Raw genomic sequence first — 17,334 nt, forward strand, 5'->3', positions numbered from 1 at the left:
GCAAGCACTTTCTCCTTTGTACGTACAATCGCACTTGGGCAGATTACACATTTCCCAGATGCTGTCGTGAAGCCACTGTCATACCCATACGTAAGCCCAGTTAGGACAAACACCTTCCATCTAGCTACCGCCCCATTTCTCTCACCTGCTGTGTTTGCGAGGTGATGGAATATATTAGTCGTGGCTGGCTGGTACGGTGGCTGCGAGACTTCGCAGTCTACTAACCACTACACAATGTGGTTTTATGCACACTGTTCTGCAGTTGACCATCTTTTCACTTTTTCAACCCATGTCATGAATGATTTTCTGGAGAATACCAGACTGTGGCAGTGTTTTTCAATTTGGAGAAAGCCTACGACACCTGCTAGAGGACTGTTATCATCCGTACTCTATACACGTGGGGCTCCTGAAGCCACCTGCCCCATTTCTTTCAGGAACTTTTAAAAGCCTGAGTTTTCAAGGTACGTGTGGGTTTAGCATTTTCAGACACCATTATCCAGGAGAACAGAGTGCCTCAAGGCTCCTTCCTGAATGTAGTCCTCTTTGCTATAGCCATTAACCCTATTATGGCCTGTCTTCCACCTCCCTTTTCATTGATGATTTTGCCACCTGTTGCAGTTCTCCACACCCCTGTCTCCTCGAGTGGCATCTTCAGCGATATTTCTACCATCTTTACTCATGGAACGTCAACAGTGGCTTTCACTTTTCCACTGACAAAACTGTTTGTATGAATTTCTGGTGGGGCAATGGGTTTCTTCCACTGTCTGTACATCTTGGGCCTGTTGCTCTTCCGTTTGCTGACACTATGAAATTCCTGAGGCTCATGCTTGATAGGAAACTTTCTTGGGATTCCCACACGTGTTAACCTAACTGCACGCTGTGTCCTATGTGTCCTAAGAGGTACTTGCTGTGTAGTGCATTGGACTACCCTCCTCCTTTTGTACCAATTCCTTGTATGTTCGGAACTAGACTATGGGCATTTTGTTTATTCCTCTGCATGTCTGTCCTTCTTACACCATCTTAACATAAATCATGATCATGGAATATATTTGGCCACTGGTGCCTTTTACACTATTTTGATTGAGAGTCTGTATGCAGAAGCTGCTGAACTACCACTATCTTACCGGCGTGATGTCCTGCTCAGCGGATATGCATACTGTTTGTCTGCCATGCCCAGCCACCCGTCCTATGCCCTCTTTTTTGATGACTCCTTTGACCACCAGTATCAGGTGCACACTTCTTCTCTGTTACTTCCGGGGATTCGCTTTAAAGTACTGCTCTGGCAACTTAACTTCACATTGCCTGCCACGTACCCAATGGGTGTGAACTCTTCAAAGCCTTGGCTTTATGTGGCAGTCCGTGTTCATCTTGGACTTGCTTCCCAAGGACACATCACCAGCGTATTTTCTTCATGGGAACAAGCTGTGGGGAACTAAACTTCTCCCAATGGCTTGGTCGGTCTCCCTATGGCCCTTGTCGTGAGGAGATCAGTTTAGCAAGGTTACATATTCGACACTGTCTTTTTAGCCATCACCATTTGTTAAGTGGTGATCCCCCACCACTTTGTTCTCATTGTTATCAACCTTTGACAGTTCGCCAATTCCTGACCCAGTGCCCTTTTTAACCGCTTATGTTTCAGTGTGGTTGCCATCTGAGTTACCAGCTATTGTAATGAACAACGCATGGGCTATCAACCGCATTTTACTTTTTATCCATTGTAGCAATATAGTAAAGGACATGTAATCTCTGATTTTGGAACTCGGCTGTCTCTATGACATATTTTGAGGACCTTTGTCCAAGGGGAAGTCCTTGTTTTGAGCTCTCTCTCCTTCTGTCGATTGGGCTTAACATATAGTCGCTTTTAACTTCTTTTCCTTCTTGGTGTTCTAAGGTTATGACTTCAAGAAGTTGGTTAGTTCCTCTTGTACTGTAGTTAATGGTTACATCATCTCCAGACAAAGAGCAACATCCCAGTCAGACACCTTATTATAGTCAGAATAATTTTTCATAACTAGATGCTGTTGGACAACAGTATTTAAAGAAAATCTAAAAAGTTGTTTCACTGTAAAGAAAGCACCATAATCAGCTGTTCTAACCCGATGCATCAATTGATGTGTTTTCCAGGGACCGGGAAGTAACAACAGGTGAACATCCACCTCGGAACTCTGGTGCCTGCGGTGTGATATTGAAGCAACATTTGTATGTTTTTGGAGGTAAATTAAATTACAGATGTGTTTATTTCATTAAAATTCTAAAAAGAGTTTTTAGTGTATCCGTTGATTTTGTTAGTTATACCAACTGTACCAGTTTTTGTGTTGGAATGGTCAGTATTCAAGGATATGGCAGGAAATTCAGAACTGTTTCCAAGATAGAACACATTTAATATGCATTGTTATTTATTTTCTGTATCTTTATGCATGTACATCGGTTAGAAAAATTGCAACCCGCATTTTTTGAAGTATCAATCAAAGAATACATATTTTAACACGTTTACCTCTAAGCTTTATTGTATCCTTCAATTTACAGCTTTTGTACAGTTCACAGTAAATGTTCAAATACCTCACCATAAACTTCAACACATTTGTGCCCTCTTGGAAGTGTTGCTTGTCTGAGTCCCTTTGCCCTTAATGAGGGAACCAAGCAGTTCACCTAATGTATTCACATTTCATTTGTATCTCTCAAACTTAATCTAAACCCGTAAACAATACTCTAATGGCGTAAGGTCTGGTGATATGGGTGGCCAGTTGATTGTACTGCCATGACCAATCAAGTGATTAGAATAAGTACAGTTGAGATGTTCCTTATATGTCTGGTAAAATGTGAAGGGGCTCTGTTGTGTTAGAAGCACATTGCAGTCCATGTGGCCAAAGAAACATTCTCAAAGTGTTCAACAAACAAATTTTCCAGGAAGTGCAAGTTATTTTATTCCATTGTTCACTCTTGTAAAATTACTGGATCTATCAACATGTTACCAATCATTCTGCATCAAACATTGATCAAGGAATGAGCTTGAAATTGGTTTCCACTGTAGCATGTGGATTTTTCTGCGACCACTAGCGATTATTACCTGTTTATGAGCTTCCAGTATGGTGGAATAGCTGTGGGTCAGCAACTTCGGCTAATCAACACAACGAAAAACACGCCCAAAGTTGCAAATTATTCTCCAACCTCCCACTCAATGGCTATAGTTTTGGCCCAAGACTCATTTTTAAATCATCATAACATAGTTATAAATAATATTTCCTAAGATGTGAAACCATGTCAAAAATGTGCTGTAACTGTTCATTGCACATTTTTGACATGGTTTTCAGATCTTTGGAAGTACCATTTTTGACTGTGTTACGATGATTTGAAAATGAGTCTCAGTCTGAAACTAGTCATCTTTTTTTTTTTTTCTTTTTTACTATTACGTGTTTGTTGATTCCATTCCGTGTAAACATGACTTCATTAGTGAATAGTATTAATGGAAACAAATGCTGATTATAATTGAATTAGTGACAAAATTGAAGTCATGTGGCAGTGTCACCAATATGACTGTTTTGGACCCATTGTATGTGAAATGGTTAGAAGTCTCCAGCATGTAGTGCTCACTGCACACAAGTTCGTGGCACATTTATATGTACATAAAGTCACTGTACGCTGTTAATATGACTACACTGCAAGATTTCAGCAGTGGGTTGCTGTTCCTGCACAGGTTGTTGAACTACACGTTCAGAAGAAAAACAGGCACTTGGAAGAATACCTGTTTCACACAACATGCTGAATACTCTGGCAAACACACTACCGTCAGGAATTCGACTCGTCGGAAAACACTGACAGTAATCTTCAGCAGCAGCAGCAGGAGCCCTACCAATAGAGAAGTCCTATCATGCACCATATCTGCATATTCTTCATTAGTGTAGATGTGTGGTGTTTCAACAAGTCAGGAATATACAATCACAGTTAAGCAACGCTGCTGTTGATATACTTACATGCACTATTTAACTCATTACACATCATGGACAGCTCCACATTCAGGGGGCTAGTGTAATGGCAGAAAGACATCCTAAGCAAAGGGATTGAAAGCAAAGAGGTAGGCTGGGCTAGAATAAAGTGTCAAAGAGGTTGGGTGGGTAAGATACATATGCGTGCAGCACTAGCCCGAGAACGTATGTAAAATTTGTTCTTTCTCAAAAACCTTTTGGAATTGGACACATGTCCATATGAAGTTTTTTGCTTCAGGTGATAGTGCCTGTCATATCCCTAAATATTGACCATTCCTCCCGAGACAACCTGTATACATTTTTTATCTGTCACGTATCACTTCTTTTACTTTTGGCAATATCTGTCAGTATGAAAAATTCTGAGTGACACTGTGGTTCAGTGTGCACATTAAACTGTAGAACCCCCAGTAACCGGCTGCATAAGTTATTTTCAAAGGTTGGAGGAAGGCAAGGGCACACCAACTCCTATAGGACCTTGCTTAGTAAAGCACTGTACTGTTCAAACCAACCTTTGGGTTGATGACAGCTTTACCTTTGCCTACATACTTCACAAGCTGTTGTAGTGTACATATTACTGTCACTTCTAACCAACATTTTCAAAGATTATGTAAGACAAGTCAATAAATAATCAGAATTCTGCTTGTAAAATCTGTCGAATTTTACTAACCTTCAAGGGTTTCCAAATCAGTTTACTATTCTGGAGCCTTTGTTTTGTTCTTTGCAGCACATATTTATGGAACTAGATTTGCTGCAGTCCATCCTAATGAGAAATGCTACAGACCTGACAGAATTCAGAAACAGTTGGATCTCCAAGCAAAGATTAACAATAACAGCCTTTCTAACAATAACAGAAATAATAAAACATTATACATTTTTTCCTTTTACAATTGTCTCTACTGTTTCCGAAGTTCTGAACACAAATCTAATTTTGAAAAATGTTTGAGTCAGAAAATCACACTTTTTACTCCTGATCGAGAGTTTGGAGTGACCTTTCCTTTACTTCGGCACCTGTGCAGATACCTTTTTATCATCCCTGTCCTCAACCCAATGATAGACATTCATGTTTTTTAATTACTAAAGCTAAAGACTCAAATGTATCTTTAAATTTGTTTGTCTTCAGTCCTATTCCAATTATATATGCTTCCGCCAGTTTTCAGTTGATTTCCTCTTCTGTCTTGTTCATCTGTATCTTTAAATTTGTTTACCTGTCAGTCCTGTTCCAGTTATTCATGCTTTATCCAATGTTCAGTTTATTTTCTCTTCTGTCTTGGGTACACTAACAGATGCTGTTAATAGAAACTAAAAGTCTAGAATAATATGCACATGTTTACATGACAGGTAGTTATTGAGACACCTTAAATCTTACTTCTCTGATAAATAATGTCAGTTGGTATCACTATCTGATTATCCAGGTTTAGTTTTTATTTGGTTTCCGTAAATCAGTTAAGGCAAATTCTGAGATGATTCCTCGGGAAAGTACACGACTGATTTCCTTCCCCTTCATTAACCAATTTAAGCTTGAACTATGTCTATAATGACCTCATCATCAAAGGTATAATAAATCAGTAAAAGGATTTCCACTTCATGATATGTTGGTGTTGCAACAAGTATGCAGAATGTGGTGGAAACAACAGTCTCAGTTGCAGAATTGATTTTATTGCGTTATTTATTCACAATGCATGTTTCGTCTAATGTAAGGTATCTTCAAATTAATGATATGAATATAATAGAGGGAAACATTCCACGTGGGAAAAATATATCTAAAAAGAAAGATGATGAGACTTACCAAACAAAAGCGCTGGCAGGTCGATAGACACACAAACAAACACAAACATACACACAAAATTCAAGCTTTCGCAACCAACGGTTGCCTCATCAGGAAAGAGGGAAGGAGAGGGAAAGACGAAAGGATTTGGTTTTTAAGGGAGAGGGTAAGGAGTCATTCCAATCCCGGGAGCGGAAAGACTTACCTTAGGGGGAAAAAAGGACTCTGCTCCCGGGATTGGAATGACTCCTCACCCTCTCTCTTAAAACCCAAATCCTTTCGTCTTTCCCTCTCCTTCCCTCTTTCCAGATGAGGCAACTGTTGGTTGCGAAAGCTTGAATTTTGTGTGTATGTTTGTGTTTGTTTGTGTGTCTATCGACCTGCCAGCGCTTTTGTTTGGTAAGTCTCATCATCTTTCTTTTTAGATATATAAGGTATCTTCAGATTGACCAATATAGTGTTGGTAAATGGGATTTTTGGTTCCACAATTAATGCATCAGGAAAAATTAATTGCCATCGTAATATATAGTAAAATAAATTAAAGTAAGTGTAAGCTCACATCTTATGTTAAAAGTGTGTCTGTGTAGTGTATTCTGGTGGATACAAGGCAAGATCAGGCCTGTACATAGTCCATCATATCATAAATACACTGGAGCCACTGTTCTTCATCCTCAGGTCTGGTACACTGTTGCTGGACAGAGCTTAAATATTGCTCAGTACAGAGAACAAAGAATGGCGCCTCCAGCATATTCACCATGTGACGTACAGAACTGATCCTGCCTTGTATCCACTGGTCTATTCTACAAAGACCTGCTAGGTCATCAGGTGTTCATGGCACCCAAAATCCCACTTACATCACTATACTGGTCAATCTGATGATGTCTCGTATTAGGCGTAACATGCATTGTCAATAAATAAAGCAATAACATCAACTGATCTCACTGCATAGATAAAATCCTTATCTTCCTTCCATTGTTTCCCAGTAAAACTTAAACACCGCAAACAAAAAATTAATCGTCCACATGTGACATCACATTAATGTTGTGCAACACCACCTTGAGTCTTGGTAACCACCTCCCTTCAGTGAGGAAGAGAAACCACAAGTTTTGTCAGGTATGCTGTATCCAGCTGAAGCCAGTAATAGTTAATCAGATTTTGTAGAAGTACCTAATTGTGGGGTTGTCGATTGCTGTGTAGTTACAAATAGTGGCACATAGTTTCCACGACATTAAGATCATGTGATTCAGCTGGCCAGTCAAGGTATGGTAGGGTAGCTGAGTGTCTGTCAAACTGGGAACTTACATGTGCAACTTTGCTGATGCATCTGTTGTCACACTGGGAGAGTGGAGTGTCCCCAGCATACTCATAAATAGGATGTGGGAAAAACTGCAACACGTTGTCTCCGAGATTAAAATAAACAGCCCCATTTGAGTTCAAGATAAACTGAATGAGTGGGCCCAAGTCACAGCGTGAAAACCATACCAAGAACGTCACTGAACCTTGTCTGGCCTGAACTACACCTTCGACACATCTCGGGTTAAACACCTCAGCGGGCCACCGCTGCACTCCATCCCTCATGTCTGTCGGAAGAGATGATCCCTCACATCTATTGAAAGAGACAAAATTGTGACCTGCCAGACACACTACGCACCTCCTGTCAGCTACTTCCATATTTCTGTATTGTTTGGCTCACTGAAGATGTGCAGCTGTATGTCCTGTGTGCCTTCGTAACACAATCTCGGAAACGGCAGTCACTGACTGCGACAAGTCCCGTCATGTTTGAAACTGATTGTCATTAACAAGATGTAACACTCATCTTCGGTCTCTGTCACATACGCCCTTTGTATGACTACTGTTCTTTTCCATGTTATGTGGCTGCGAGTGGTGCGTTATTTGTTGTAGACACGCAGGACAGTCCTCACTGATGCACCGACAAATTGGGCTACTTCCTTTGTCGTGTGGTTGAGGGCACGTCCAAACGTGATCGCTCCCTTCTGCCACATCTCCACATCAACCCACCTTACTGCAGTGATACTGTGCAACCCTGGCAATAACACTAATATATGTTTTTCCTAAAGAATCCCTATTTATTCATCAACAACAACTTTGTACTCTTCAAAGTAATCCCCCTCAGGTACAATACATTTGTGCTAGTGCTTTTTCCAACCTTAGAAGCAATTCTGGAACTCACTTTTTGTTACATTGTTCAGCTCCTTCAGCAGTTCTGTTTTTCTGTCATTAGTTGTGGCGAAAGACCTCCTTTCATGGTTCTCTTTCATCTCAGGAACAGACAGAAGTCTCAGGGCACCGTGTCCAGGAATTCCTTAAAAAAAATCATGAACAAACATTGAGGTGTGAGCAGAAGCATTATCGTGATGCAATTTCCACGAATGGTTTTGCCACAACTCTGGTTGTTTTCTTCAGGTAGCTTCCAATTGGCACAAAATTTACTAACCGTACTGCCATAAGGCAGGAACTCAGGATGCGTTATCTCATTGAAATCGAAGAAAATTATAAGAACCTTCACTTGTAATCGAACCTGTCAATTTTTTTTTTTTCTGTCTTGGCTCTTCAGGTAGTTTCCATTGGGATGATTGGGTCTCGGTTCTGACACCATATGATTTTATACCTACGTTTTGTTGCCTGTTATGACCTTCCTTAGAAGTTCTGCATGATTATTAGCTTCATTCAGCAATTGCTGAGTTATATCTACGTGACAACCTTTTTGGTTGAAATTCAACAACTTTGCTGCTACTTCACATTTCATGCACAAAACATCCAAAAAAATTGCTGACATGAGCCAAAGGATATGCCAAAATCATATGCAGCCTCTGTGGTGGTGATTTTCAGAACCATTTTCTATACGTTTTCCATATCGATGTCAGTAATTGATGTGCTAGGGCATCCAGGTCAGTTGTCATCTTCGTCTTTTTAACCCTCTTTGAAATGTTTATAGCACTCATATACTCATGCCGTACCCAAAGCAGATTTTACAAATGCCACAGTCAACATTTCAAATGCAGTGCTGCATTTTATTCCATTTTCAAGCAAAACTTAATGCTGATTCTTTGATCAGTCTATTTCAAAAGGGAAAATATGCCAAGCACTGGAAAACACATACCCATTTTGACTATCAACATAACCTAAATCATCAAAACAGCTGAAAATGCAAACATGTGTCACAAACATGTGTACCAACAAGATAAAAATAATTGCAAATTTGGATGTATAAAGCCCACGAAATTAAAAAATTTCCATTGCTTTTTGATCACACCTCGTATATACCACTTCACTGCTGGGGCTTACATCAGCAGTGAAGCAACACACAACTGCCTGTTACCACTTCCGCCTCATTGACAGTACTCGAAAGTGATCAGTGTCATGTTTTAAAGGAGTGGCGAATATTTTATCCAGTGAACTTCTTTACACAATATAGTTTAATACTCAAGCTTTTCATGCAAAATACTTAGACATGTTGACTCTAATTTCACTTTATACTTTTCGTTGAAGAGAACATAATGTGTATGGCATTTATGCTGCACAATGTTTGGGTAACTACTGATATTACTGAAGACAATATTTTCAAAGCCAGTTCTTGGTTTTGTTAAATTGGTTTACACATTTTCCACATACACTGGACATTCTTCTCACTTCACACAGGACGTAGAACAGCCTGTTCATGATGAACACACATTTATATGACAATACAAATGAAGTGAGGTTCAAAGTTGGCAGGAATAAAAGCTTGTAATTTATGTGAACAGCAGGGTTGTAGCTACTGCTGCTTTTTGTCGGTTTCCCTGCAGTACTGTACATCATTCATTTTGTGTGTGTGTGATCGAATGCCAATAAACAGTCATCTGTGTGAGTGACCACTACTTTTTCCGAGTTGGAAGTCCATCCAGCAGGTTGTCCTCTTCAGTCATCATGTCATGATTATTCCGTTTCCTTTAATTGTTGCAACATTTTGTGAAATGTGGCATGTGTCACACATCTCCTGCATCAGTGCCTGTCCCAATATGAGCTGTTTGGTTTGTTTGTCCATATATGAAAATCATGTCTGCTGTTTGTGTAATCACATAGACCTTGTGCAGAACAATGTGGCACAGATGCAGAAATGTGCCCTCATTCTGAGCACTGGACAATTTGGTCCTGTTGGTCTGAAGAGTTGGCTGTCAGTTCCTACACATAGTAGGTGGCACAAAACTTTGTATCAGACATATGTGCTCATATGCAGTGCCGTTAACTTTTTGTCAGAAGTAAAAATCTCATTAAAAACTATGCTTGAGAAGGTTGCAGAAACTATTATTTATTCCAGATAAAGAAGAGAGGGAGCATAGCCACTAATTCAGGAAGAATGTAGAAGGGGAAGGAAATTCTATATATTTAGGTAGTATTGTCAAACAGGTTGTCAGGGGTCTGAGACACAGTTTCTGTGTGACACATTTTCCTTACTTTACATTTCAGTACTCTACAGAGTCTGACAAAACAAACCCCGTATTTGGAGAAGCCCCTGTGTGAGTCATGTCGAGCGTAACGATGTGGGTGGGGTAACGATTGATAGCAGTGTACGTGCCATTTTGAATAGGTGCCGTGGCTCATCTAGTTGAGCAGCGTACATTTGTTGGGCAACAGTATATTCGTAATGTCAGTTCTGTGATTACAGGTCAGCGAGCATTTTCCATTCTCTTCAAACTTGGCCGACACGGTTCTGTTCCTTGTAGAAAAGCTATTTTGAGTTTGGCTGTCAGACTTGAGAGCACATGTTGGTCAGTACCAGAAAACATTGCACGTGTGACACCTTCTGTCAAGCAGTCTCCAAAGCCTTCGACAAGTAAATGTGCAGCTGCTCTGAGACTGTCTAATAGGGCATAAGAAGAGACTTGCACAGAGATCTTCACGTGCACCTGTTCAAACTGATGGTTACCCAAGAATCAAGTGAGAGAGATTTTGAAACTCACAGAACTGTGAGTGAGGAAATTCTTCAGAACATGATGTGGTGTAGATTTGAGGAAGCCCACTTCCACTTGTCAGGTATTGTACATAAGCAAAATTTCCACGACTGGGCTGCAGAAAACCCTCAGGAAATTCATCAACAACCACTCCACACCATCGTGTGACATTGGTGAATTTGGTGTGTGGGTCTGTATTTTTTTGAAGATGATGGCATAATACTAACGATTAATTCAAATCACGTTATAGAGACCTTCCTCTGACCTAAGTTGAACCAGTTTTCTGGGGATCGGGACCTTGAAGAGGGAGAAGGCTTTTTCCCACAAGACAAAGCTACAGCTCACACTTCCCTGCATTGTCTACAAATTTTGATAGGGTTGTTTCCTGAACATATTTTCTCTTTGTGGGAAGACATTCCCTCTCCCCTCCCCATTTTGAGGTCATGTGATTGATCACCTTGTAATTTTTTTCTTTGGGGACACTTAAAGGCTCATTGCCGCGCATCCTTGCAAGCACTTACAGAGGCAATCACACTGGAAGTGGCTGCCATTCCACCGAAAAATACACAAAGAACTATGGACACTTCTGGGAAAGGCATTCTCAATGTGTTAACAGTGGAGGAAGCCATTTACTAGCCATGAGTTTTAAAACCAACTAATTGTTTGTGTTCACAAATAAAAGTATTTTCTTTGTCTCTTCCTTGGATTGTAAACTACCTTTAGAACTATGAGAGGCTTTTATGCTGAACCCTCTAGTAAGTGACATTTCCCGCTATGCCATGTTTTGTACCCCTCTGTTGTTTATGAGAATGGCAGTATGTGGCCATCGTGTTTTGCTATAGTTGATCCCGTCTTGCTATGGTTGATCCTATCTTGCTATGGTCAATTCTTTGTTTATGAGATTATTTCTTTTTTAGAACTCAAATTGAGAAATTATTGACTTCGAATTTTTATATTTGTCGAATTATTGCTTATACTGACGTACCCTGTTAATGTAATTGTTCGCAGACACTCTAGCTGTGCTTACAAGTTATTTGGGATATACATTTGTGGATAGAATTCAGCTATCCAAATGCAACTCCGCTATCACACTGTGGCCGTTCACTCATCACATCTGTGTAGATATGGGCCAAGTACACTGAGCTCAGTCTACAATGTTGTTTCACTAGAGCAGAATGAGTTTCCAGTTCAGTATGTAAATACAGACAGTGGCCTTAAAGACCTATAAGTGAGGACTGACCACTTGTCTGCTGCAGTGCATTAGTGGAGTTTCGTGGCCCCACTCTTCAAGTTATATACATATACAAGGACCAGTCAAATGAAAACCAAATGCACACCACAGCGGGACCATAGAATGGTTCCATTCAGAAATAATCACCACACATGCTAAGACATGATCCCACTCGGAGATGATGGTCAGTTCTGTTTTTAGTATGCTGTTAGCCACTGGCAGGCCCACAGTTGCAGTTCTACATCTATATCTACAATCTACAAACCACTGTGAGGTTCATAGCAGACGGTACAGCCCACTGTACCAGTTACTATGGTTTATTCCTGTTCCATTCGTGTATGGAGTGCAGAAAGAATGGTTGTTTGAATGCCTCTGTGCATGATCTAGTTATTTTAATCTTATTCTCATGATCTGTGTGTGAGCGATACATAGCAGAATGCAGTGTATTCCTAGAATCATCATTTAAAGCAGGTTCTTGAAACCGTGTTAATGTTGTTGCTGTTGTGGTCTTCAGTCCTGAGACTGGTTTGATGCAGCTCTCCATATTACTCTATCCTGTGCAAGCTTCTTCATCTCCTAGTACTTACTGCAACCTACATCCTTCTGAATCTGCTTAGTGTATTCATCTCTTGGTCTCCCTCTATGATTTTTACCTTCCATGCTGCACTCCAGTGCTAAATTTGTGATCTCTTGATGCCTCAGAACATGTCCTACCAACCAGTCCCTTCTTCTTGTCAAGTTGTGCCACAAATTTCTCTTCTCCCGAATTCTGTTCAATACCTCCTCATTAGTTATGTGATTTACCCATCTAATCTTCAGCATTCTTCTGTAGCACCACATTTCAAAAGTTTGTATTCTCTTCTTGTCCAAACTATTTATCGTCCATGTTTCACTTCCATACATGGCTACACTCCTTACAAATACTTTCAGAAACGACTTCCTGACACTTAAATCTATACTCGATGTTAACAAATTTCTCTTCTTCAGAAACGCTTTCCTTGCCATTGCCAGTCTACATTTTATATCCTCTCTACTTGGACCATCATCAGTTATTTTGCTCCCCAAATAGCAAAACTCATTTACTACTTTAAGTGTCTCATTTCCTAATTTAATTCCCTCAGCATCACTTGACTTAATTCGACTACATTCCATTATCCTCATTTTGCTTTTGTTGGTGTTCATCTTATATCCTCCCTTCAAAACACTGTTCATTCCGTTCAACAGCTCTTCCAGTCCTTTGCTGTCTCTGACAGAATTACAATGTCATCGGCGAACCTCAATGTTTTTATTTCTTCTCCATGGATTTTAATACCTACTCTGATTTTTTCTCTTGTTTCCTTTACTGCTTGCTCAATATACAGATTGAATAACATCGGGGAGAGGCTACAACCCTGTCTCACTCCCTTCCCAACCACTGCTTCCCTTTCATGCCCCTCGATTCTTATAACTGCCATCTGCTTTCTGTACAAATTGTAAATAGCCTTTCGCTCCCTGTATTTTACCCCTGCCACCTTTAGAATTTGAAAGAGAGTATTCTAGTCAACATTGGCAAAAGTTTTCTCTAAGTCCACAAGTGCTACAAATGTAGGTTTGCCTTTCCTTAATCTTTCTTCTAAGATAAGTCGTAGGGTCAGCATTGCCTCACGTGTTCCAATATTTCTACGGAATCCAAACTGATCTTCACCGAGGTCTGCTTCTACCAGTTTTTCCATTCGTCTGTAAAGAATTCACGTTAGTATTTTGCAGCTGTAACCTATTAAACTTATAGTTCGGTAATTTTCACATCTGTCAACACCTGCTTTCTTTGGGATTGGAATTATTATATTCTTCTTGAAGTCTGAGGGAGTGTCGCGTGTCTCATACATCTTGCTCACCAGGTGGTAGTTTTGTCAGGACTGGCTCTCCCAAGGCCGTCAGTAGCTCTAATGGAATGTTGTCTACTCGTGGAGCCTTGTTTCGACTCAGGTCTTTCAGTGCTCTGTCAAACTCTTCACGCAGTATCGTATCTCCCATTTCATCTTCATCTACATCCTCTTCCATTTCTGTAATATTGTCCTCAAGTACGTCGCCCTTGTATAGATCCTCTATATACTCCTTCCACCTTTCTGCTTTCCCTTCGTTGCTTAGAACTGGGTTTCCATATGTGCTCTTGATATTCATACAAGTGGTTCTCTTTTCTCCAAAGGACTCTTTAATTTTCCTGTAGGCTGTATCTATCTTACCCCTAGTGAGATAAGCGTCTACATCCTTACATTTGTCCTCTAGCCATCCCTGCTTAGCCATTTTGCACGTCCTGTCGATCTCATTTTTGAGACATTTGTATTCCTTTTTGCCAGATTCATTTACTGCATTTTTATATTTTCTCCTTTCATTATTTAAATTCAATATTTCTTCTGTTACCCAAGGATTTCTACTAGCCCTCATCTTTTTACCTACTTGATCCTCTGCTGCCTTCACTACTTCATCCCTCAGAGCTACCCATTATTCTTCTACTGTATTTCTTTCCCCCATTCATGACATTTGTTCCCTTATGCTCTCCCTGAAACTCTGTACAATGTCTTGTTTAATCAGTTTATCCGGGTCCCATCTCCTTAAATTCCCACCTTTTTGCAGTTTCTTCAGTTTTAATCTACAGTTCATAACCAATAGATTGTGGTCAGAATCCACATCTGCCCCTGGAAGTGTCTTACAATTTAAAACCTGGTTACTAAAGCTCTGTCTTACCATTATGTAATATATCTGATACCTTCTAGTATCTCTTGGATTCTTCCATGTATACAACCTTCTTTTATGATTCGTGAACCAAGTGTTAACTATGATTAAGTGATGCTCTGTGCAAAATTCTACCAGACGGCTTCCTCTTTCATTTCTCTCCCCCAATCCATATTCACCTACTATGTTTCCTTCTCTCCCTTTTCCTGCTCTTGAATTCCAGTCACCCATGACTATTAAATTTTCGCCTCCGTTCATTATCTGAATAATTTCTTTTATCTCATCATACATTTCATCAATCTCTTCTTCATCTGCGGAGCTAGTCGGCATATAAACTTGTACTACTGTAGTAGGCGTGGGCTTCGTATCTATCTTGGCCACGATAATGCATCCACTGTGCTGTTTGTAGTAGCTTACCTGCACTCCAATTTTTTTATTCATTATTAAACCTACTCCTGCATTACCCCTATTTGATTTTGTATTTATAACCCTGTATTCACCTGACCAAAAGTCTTGTTCCTCCTGCCACCGAACTTCACTAGTTCCCACTATATCTAACTTGTTAATGTACTCTCTCGGAATAGTTCATGCCTATCTTCAAGAGTCTTCCAGTTCATTTCCTTCAATATCTCTGTGATACTCTTCCGTGGATCAAACAAACCTGCAACCATTCGTGCTGCCCTTCTCTGTATACGTTCAATATCCCCTGTTGTCCTATTTAGTACGTGTCCCACACACGTGAGCAATAATCTAGACTGGGTTGGAAGTGTGATTTGCAAGCAATCTGCTTCATAGATTGAATGCATTTCCCCAGTATTCTACAACTAAATCAAAGTCTACCACGTGATTTACCCACAACTGAGCCTATTTGATTATTCCATTTCACATTCCTACAAAGTGTTACACCCAGGTATTTGTATGAGTTGCCCAATTTCAACAGTGTCTCATTGACATTATCGTCATAGGATACTTTGCTTTTTCATTTTGTGAAGTGCACAGTTTTACATTTCTGAACATTAAGAGCAAGTTGCTAATCTCAGCAATGCTTTCAAATCTTATCAAGATCTGACTGAATATTTACGCAGCTTCTTTCAGGTAGTACTTAATTACAGGGAACTGCATCATCTGCAAAAAGTCTGAGATTACTGTTAATATTGTCTGCTGGGTTATTAACATACAACACGAACAACAAGTGTCCCAACAAATTTCCCCAAGGCACTCCCAAAGTTACTTCTACAGCTGGCAGTGACTCTCCCACCAAGATAACAAGCTACATCCTCTCAACCAGAAAGTCCTCAATCCAGTCATAAATTTCACTTAATAAACCATATTACCTTAGTTCTGACAATAAGTGTAGGTGTGGACTGAGTCAAATGCTTTTCAGAAATCAAGACGTACTGCATCTACCTGACTGCCTTAAATCAAAACCTGACTGCCTTGATCCAAAGCTTTCAGTATATCATGTGAGAAAAGTGTGAGTTGAGATCCACATGATCAATGTTTTCAAAATCCATGCTGGTTGACATTCAGGAGGTCATTCTGTTCAAGATTCCTCATTGTGTTTGAGACCAGAATATGTTCTAAGATTCTACAACAAATCAACATCAAGGATATTGGGTGGTAGTTTTGTGGATGACTTCTACTGCCTTCTGCTGCCAACACTTCCAGCAAAGTGGTGACCCAGAGATAGCTACGGAACTATTGTCCAGCTTGGACATCTCTCGGAGGCAGAAATGGGCAGAAACAGTCGAAACTATGGACTTTACCCATTCGAGCAGGAAAAGCATGGAGTCTTCTGAGAAAACTGGGAGGAAGGGCACCACCATGCAGAAAAAATTCCGAAGTAACACCAGACCAAATTGCTTCCCACATCATTACTACCTCAAGAGTACCTCCTGACAAGAAACATACAAGACATATCAGACGACAGCTTCGTGACCTGAAAAAGAAGGCATCTCCCTCATCTGAGTATACCCATCCCTCCACAGTTTCAGACATTGACTCTGGACTGAAGGACCTCAAACCTCTTAAGGCACCTGGATTCAATGGTATCTATCCAGAATTCCTGATCCATATGGGAGGAAAAGCTAAAAAAAATGGCTGGCAGAATTCTTCACTGAAATCCTGCTGACTGGTCAACTTCCATCGGAGTTTAAAAAGGCAAAGATAATATCTGTTCTGAAACCTGGAAAACCCTGCAACAACGTAGAAAACTATCGCCACATTTCCCTACTCAGCTGCTGCTACAAGCTTTTTGAAAGGCTAATGTATAACAGAATAAGTAGCACTATCTTAGAGAATGTTCCAGTTGATCAGGCAGGCTTCAGACCAGGCCGTAGCTGCTGCGACCAAGTATTGTCTCTCACATCCTTCATAGTCAGGATACCAAATGAAGCAGAAAACATCTGTGGCATTTGTTGATCTAACTGCCGCCTTCGACACTGTGTGGAGGGAAGGCCTTATCTACAAATTTCTCCGCATCATACCCTGCAGAACAATGGCTCGACTGATTAACAGCATGCTAAGTGATCGGAAGTTCCAGGTAATCACTGGAAGCAACATAAGTAAAGAGAGGAAGCTGAACAACGGATTGCCTCAAGGATCAGTTCTCTCACCCTTACTGTTCAACCTATATCTATCTGATCTACTTGACACTTCGTCCAGAAAATACTGCTATGCCGATGACCTGGC

At 40.3% G+C, this 17,334-nt stretch overlaps 1 protein-coding gene across 4 annotated transcripts in view; it reads left to right on the forward strand.

Moving 5' to 3' along the window:
- The window catches only part of LOC126106788 (kelch domain-containing protein 2-like), a 140,807-nt gene that overhangs the window by 46,694 nt on the left and 76,779 nt on the right, over window positions 1-17,334 (forward strand). For all 4 annotated transcript variants that reach the window (XM_049913175.1, XM_049913172.1, XM_049913173.1 and 1 more), the window contains one exon: window positions 2,125-2,213. In XM_049913175.1, the coding sequence (XP_049769132.1) occupies window positions 2,125-2,213 (89 nt within the window). The remainder of the gene's footprint in view (window positions 1-2,124; window positions 2,214-17,334) is intronic.

The sequence above is a fragment of the Schistocerca cancellata genome, chromosome 10 (assembly GCF_023864275.1).
Source record: "Schistocerca cancellata isolate TAMUIC-IGC-003103 chromosome 10, iqSchCanc2.1, whole genome shotgun sequence".
Taxonomy (NCBI): Eukaryota; Metazoa; Arthropoda; class Insecta; order Orthoptera; family Acrididae; genus Schistocerca; species Schistocerca cancellata.